The sequence below is a fragment of the Tupaia chinensis genome, unplaced genomic scaffold, assembly GCF_000334495.1.
Source record: "Tupaia chinensis unplaced genomic scaffold, TupChi_1.0 Scaffold000113_1, whole genome shotgun sequence".
Classification (NCBI taxonomy): Eukaryota; Metazoa; Chordata; class Mammalia; order Scandentia; family Tupaiidae; genus Tupaia; species Tupaia belangeri.
Window position 1 is genome coordinate 2631911 of NW_006159577.1, and position 6740 is coordinate 2638650.

Below are 6740 nucleotides of genomic sequence, written 5' to 3' on the forward strand. Positions count from 1 at the left end.
ATTCTCTTAAATATATCCTATGAATAGAACAAAAATATATACTTAGTTGACTATATTTTAAAAAATAGATAAAGAATAATATTTTATAAAAATGGCTACCTATGAAATGGATAAGAATAGAATAGAGGGGACAGGACAGATGTTAGACCTCCTTGAATAGTCTGGTTTTGATTTTAGAACCACAGAAATATTTCACATAACTATAAAACAAATTCAGATGCTGAAAAACCAATGTTCTAAAAGTGAATTCAAAGAGGATATAATTGGGGGGATACTACCCAGTAAGGCATTATTTCTAGTAGTCCTAAAATAAAGTATTTTGGTCATCGATCCCTAGAGCAGTATGTTGTAAGGGAAAAAAAAAAAAAAAAAGAACAGCCCAAAAGAGAAATCTTAACCAGCATCGGTACTCAGCAATCACATTACTGAGTACCCCGGCGCGTCCCCTCGTCGTCCCCTCGTAATCACACTGCTGTGCTAGAGTTGGTGGCAGGGCTGTCATTGGTGTGTCTGGCTTTCATCACATAGTCTAATGCTTTTGAGATTCAAGACTCTTGTGTATATTATGGGTTAAAGAAAATGATTATGTTGGTATTCTTGAGAACTAGGATTTTTGACATGGAAAAGAAAAGTACAGATATAAAACTGAAGAGATAAAGTAAAAACTGATTTCCCAAATTTCTTTCTTTCTTTTTTTTAAGAGAGTTTTTTGCTATAGGGCACATGCACTCGCCAGAAAGACAGAGAGACAGAAACTAAGAAATCACGCCCCCCCCCCCGGGAGGGCATGGCCACGCTACAATCCTTTCTCTTCCATTCTTCTCTCAGGATCTTGGGCATGCACGCACACCTGCCTGGAGTAAATTTAAGCCACCGGGTCCGGCACTCAAACTGCGGTCGACTATGTGGGAGTCTAGTGACATAGCCATTATGCCACCTGCTGGTCCTATGATTTCCCAAATTTCAATCAGAAGTTTCAGTAGGAACTCAGAATGTGTTTCATGTTTAAAAATATATATATTTTTTAGAGCCTTGTGGACTAAAAATGCTTAGAAATGATGACCATCCACTAGCAATGAGAACCATTAACATCCCCATTATGGTTTCTAAATATTTTCTACTAAAAGTAAACATAGCTCCTTGGAAGGATCGTTCATTCTAGGCCCAGCACAGAAAAATGCACAAGGCAGGTCAGGTCTGGAGCATTCTGTCATAACAAAGAGTACCTCTCACTAAGATCAGATCACAAGGACTTGGACACCAACCCAAGAGAGACAGAGAGATAGAAAGCGAGAAATCACCCCCCCAGGGGGAATGGCCACGCCACAATCCCTTCTCCTCCATTCTCCTCTTGGGATCTTGGGCACGCATGCACACGCGCCGGCATGAGTGTAAGCCACCGGGTCTGGGATTTGAACCACAGTCGACTACATGGAAGTCTAGCAACGCAGCCATTACACCAACTGCTGGTCCCAGGAGTGGATCTTTTCTTATTCATTTTGCTTGGTACCTAGTGGGTCCTACCAACCAGAAGATTTATAGATTTTTAAAAAAGAAAAGAAGGATAGAAGAAGGGAATGTATGGGGGTCAGTGGGTGGTATAGTGGTTAGAGCACTGGATTCCCACATGGCTGACCATGGTTCAAGTCCTGGACCTAGCAGCTTGCTTTCTCACATTCTCTCTCTCTCTCCGTCTATCTCTGGTCAAATTAAAATAATAATAATAATAATAATAATAATAAATAAATTTAAATAAAATAATTTTTAAAAAAATAATGGAATGCAGCTAAATATTTTTATTTTTTCTAATTTGCTAGATGGTACATGTGCTTGCTGAAGAGAGACAAAGAAAGAGAGAGGGGTAAAGTAAGAAAGCATCTCCCATGAGAAATGGCCATGTGCAATCACTTCTCCTCTATCTCTCCTGCTTTTCTGGATTTTGAACACACACACACAAGTATTTCTCAAGCCTCTGGGTCTGGACTTGAATTGCACTGTCAGCCATGGGGGACCCAGCTGTCTTAACCACCACGTCATCAGCTGACCCTGTAGCAAAATCTTTTAACTGTTCATTTATGTGATGTATACATGGGAGAGGGGTCATTGTATTGTTTTCTCTCCTCTTCTGTATATGTTTGAAATTTTTCACAATAAAAATTCTGCCCTTGGCCTAGCTATGGTGGCATATCTGCTGAGACACTGTGCTCCACTAGGTGGGGCCCATGAAGGCCCAGATTCGATTCCTGCTCCAATATAAAGGCCAAGCATGGGGCCTGTACCTGTAATTCCAGTGATGAGGGATACTGAGGCAGGAAGGTCTCAAGTTTCAGGCTGGCCTGGGCAACATAGTGAGACCCTCTCTTTAAAAAGAGGTGCAGGAGTCAGGGGGTGGTCAGCAGGTGATGCAGGGGTTAAGGCAGCTGAATTCTACATGGCCAACTGTGTGCCATGTAGAATTCAGGACCCAGTGGCTTGATAATCATACTAGGCCTGTGTGTACCATGTGCCCAAAATCCAAGTGGAGAAGAGACTGGGTGTGGCCATACTCCCGGGGGTGTGACTTCTCTCTCTCTCTCTCTCATTCTCTCCCCCATCTCTCTCCAGAGAATGCACACACCCTGTGGCAAAATAAAATAAAATATAAAGTAAAAAGAGCCAGGTGTGGTGGGTGTACACACCTGTAGTCCCAGCTAGGTGGCTAAAGCAGGAGGATGAGGGTACTGCAAGCCTCTATCTTGAAAAGAAAAAGAAATATTCTGCTCACCGAAGCAAAATATTGCAAGAAGCCAGGTTTTCTATTCCTGTGGTCTTCATCCATTCAAAACACAAACCTTTCCTTCTTGAAAAGCCTAACATAGCATTTCCCGGGTGTTTCCTGCAGATGCCAGAGAGCCCACAGCTTCTGCATCTCCATGACTCTCAGGGTGGGTACAGTGCAATTTCTAGACTTTCGAGAGTGGCTGCTAACCATCTTTCTCAAAGCACCAAGAGGGACCACCCAGAGGAATGGGAGCCCAACAAGAACGCAGCACCACGTGACCCTGGGGCATGGGGCTCACCGCAGGATGCTGACACCAGGGACTCACCTGACACCTCTGGCACTCACACTATAGCAGAGCAGGTGGCTGTGGGCCAGCTGCCCTGCCCACTGTTTAACGTCACTCTCCAAAAACTGACTGGAGTGACTGAAGTGACTGCCTGAGGGCCAGGGTGGTGGGTGGGTGGCCTGCAGGCAATAAAATCCTAACTGATTTATTTTCCTTTTAAGATGTCAAAGTTTAGAAGGCAATCTATCCCCGAAATAGTCATAACATCAAGGTGGCAAGACGAGTGATTTCATTGTTTCTCACACACTGTTGTAATCTTGCTGCTACACTGTCTTTCCAAAGAAATAAGTTTTTCAGGTTTTGGCCATAAGACATATGCACTCACCAATGAGAGAGACAGGGAAAGTGAGAAAACACCCGTAGGGGGGATGGCCATATAGCAATCCCTTCTCCTCATTCTCCTCTCAGGATTTTGGGCACACAAGCACATGCGCCCAGTGTGATTTTCAAGCCGCTGGGTATAGGACTCAAACTATGACTGGCCATGTGGGAATTCAGTGCCTTAACTGCCGTGCCACCTGCTGGCCCTTAAAAATATTAGATATTTTTAATACACTGATAAGACTTGTCAATCCTTACTTTTCCAAAGAAGCAGAAAGTCCCTTAGAAAATGCCACAGTATTTCTGTTTCTTGCTCTTACAATGGAATAACTGAACAGCTTGAAAACATTTAGTGGAACGCCTTGGGTGTCATCTCCCCCCCTTTCCAGCCAAGTCAGCAATCATGGGGTCACCCAGCCAACCCCCACAAACTGTCAGAGCCCTAGGACCATTTAAAGCCCCCACAGCTGCCCCATGTAAGTGCCTGCACCTGCCAGGACTTCTTTTCCTTCTTTTCTCTTCCACACACAAATGCTTTGTGAGGTGCCATCTTACCTGGTGAGCTTCCACCCCGATGGCTCGCAGAGCAGACTTGAAAAACTCAGGAGACGGTTTCCCCACCACTTCGGCTTTGACACCAGAGGCATACTGGAAAGAGAGGGACGTGGCACAGGTTTGAGCCCAAGGAACAGGGGCTCATCCAAGGACTACCCCAACTGCGCCCCCAAGGGCCAGGGGGCTTAAAGAGGTAAAATGCTGTGGGCCTCAGAAATACACCTCAGAGCCAGAGCACAACTCCACAAAGGGCTGCCCGGGATGCTTGGAGGACCCACCACCAGGCTTCCTGCCCTGCACTCAAAGGCCCTCCCACAGCAGTTGTCCAGCAGCTGGCAAAGCCACAAGGCCCCACAAGAGCCCCAAGACCAGAGCTCTTACTGGTGCGCAGCTGCAATTCCATTGTCTTTCCTTTTCCTTCTTTTCTCTTCTGTTCGTGTCCTGCTCCATCACAGGCCCTCTTGGGAGAGGCCCAGGGCTCTGGCTGCCCATCTGCCCACCCTTCCCATGAAATGCAGGCAGGAGCTGCTGCTTGAGGATGTGACCTAAGGCTGACCTGGAACAGAAGCCCCTGAGCCAGGGGGAGTCCAGAAGCCCCTTCTGAGGGCCTGGCCATAGATGGTCATAGAAACTAGAGGGGAGAGTTGGGAAGGGGTTTGATGGTATACATCAAGCTTGATGTGCCACAGATGACCGGGGCCAGGATTGAGGCTAGGAGGTCAACATAGATACGGATGGGAGCCATGTCTGAAAGGAGAGTGGCAGAGAGCATGCTGGGAGAAGCAGCAAGGCAGGCAACGAGGGTGTGCCCTGGCCCTTACAGAGGAGAGAGAAAGAGGAGGGAAGAAGGCAGAGTGATGATCAGAGAGCCCAGGGGCCAAGCCCCAGGGCGAAGGGAGTCCCAGGCTGAAGCCCACACCAGTGACCCACTCTGAAACATAAGAGGCCGTTCACAGAAAGTCTACTCTGTTTTCCAGAGAGACCTGAAACATCCCAGAGGACTCAGAGCTGCAGAGGGCCCAACACCCAGCCAGGGCAGGTACCTCAAGCGCCTTCATGTAGGCACCAACGTCCAGCATCAGGCCAGAGGTCTCCTTGTAATAGCGTCTGGAAAAGAGCAGAAGGGAACAAGGTGAGCAGAGTCCAGGGGCCCGGTTCTGCGGGGTCAGATCAGATGCCATGCTGACAACGACCGATGGAGGCCAGTGTGACTGAGCAAAGTGGGCCGGCAGTGCCAGGGTTCATTAGGTCAGAATGCCCCCCTGCTGCCAGCCCCATGGGGACCCTGCCTCAGTGACTAACGGGGGACCCGGGGCAGATGGACCCAGTTGCTAACCCAGAGAAAGACAAGTGAGCTGAATTCTGGGAAGGGACAGCAGGTCCACAGAGCATGTGGTGAACCCCTAATTGCTAATAATTAACCCCTAATTGTTGCCTGGAGGAGAAAACTCCATTAGTTCCACAGCGCCCTGCTGCACCTCCTGTTAGCCAGAGGTCAAGCGAGGTGCCAGGTTTCACAGGCGCCAGATGCTTTTACGAGAAGGCAACTATTTCTTCAGACTACTGTCTCTCCGGCCGAGACAGGCTCAGCCGCAGGAACATTCCTTTCTCAAGACAGTCTCACTGCTCCTGTGTCGGCGTGCTGGCTCGGCCCCTGCCTGGCCCACCCCGGCCACATCAGATCCAAGCCTCATATGGACCACGTCCAGTTATCCGTGAGCAAAGCTGCCTGACTATGAGGAGGAGGGAAGGCAGAGCTTAACCTGTGCTGCTCTGAAGAAAGGATTCATGGGAACCCAGGAATAAAAATAAAACGTTTCAGGGGATCAGCGGGTGGCATGGTGGTGAAGGCGCTGGACATTCCCACATGGCGACTACAGTTCGGGTCCTGGACCTGAAGGCTTGCTTTCTCACTTTCCTTCTGTGTGTGTGTGTGTGTGTGTGTGTGTGTGTGGACAAATTAAAATAAATGAATGAATAAATAAAATTAAATTAATAATTCTTTTTAAAAAATGTTTGTAACTCATCATGTCAGTTTCCCTTTTCCTTGTCCCACTTCCTTCAGAAAGTATCTATGCAGGGGCCAACCAGCAGCATGGTGGTCGAGGTGGCTGGGTCCCACACAGCTGACAATGCGGTTCAAGTCCTGGCTCCAGTGGCTTAAAAAACATGCCAGGTGCATGTGCATGCGTGGCCAAAGTACCAAAAAGAGAAATGGAAGAGAAGGGATTGCGGCATGACCATCCGTCATGGGGTGTTTCTCACTCCCGCCATCTCCCGGCTGTCTCTCTCTGGTGAGCACACGCACCCTTTAGCAAACTGAAGGCATACAATGCATCTGTGCAGAGAAGCAGAGAGAACAGTGAAGCATGCTAACTTCAGGGTTCAAATCCTCTCTCTGCTTTCTGATGGTGTTACTTTGGGTAGAAACCAAGCCTCTGGGCCTTGGTTTCCTAATCTGTAAAGTGGGCAAAACTAACAAATAATAGTTTCAGGGCCGGCAGGTGGCATGGTGGTTAAGGGCACTCCCACATGGCCTACTGCTGTTCAAGTCCTGGACCTGGTGGCTTTCTCTCTCTCTCTCTCTCCCTCTCTGATCAAATTATAAATAAATAAGTTAAATAAAATAATTTTTTAAAAAACCTTACGGATTGTTGTGAAGCTTGAAAAAGATAATGCATGCAATGTTCTTAACATTATGCTTCGCATGCAGAAAATGCTCAAAAAGATCAGAGATTATTAAAATATATATATATA

At 47.3% G+C, this 6740-nt stretch overlaps 1 protein-coding gene across 1 annotated transcript in view; it reads right to left on the reverse strand.

The window, feature by feature from the left end:
• LHPP (phospholysine phosphohistidine inorganic pyrophosphate phosphatase) overlaps positions 1-6740 on the reverse strand; it is a gene marked incomplete at its 5' end in the record, with an annotated part of 181856 nt that overhangs the window by 118207 nt on the left and 56909 nt on the right. The window contains 2 exon segments of the mRNA XM_006143915.2: positions 3984-4076; positions 5027-5090. Of these exon segments, the coding sequence (XP_006143977.2) occupies positions 3984-4076; positions 5027-5090 (157 nt within the window).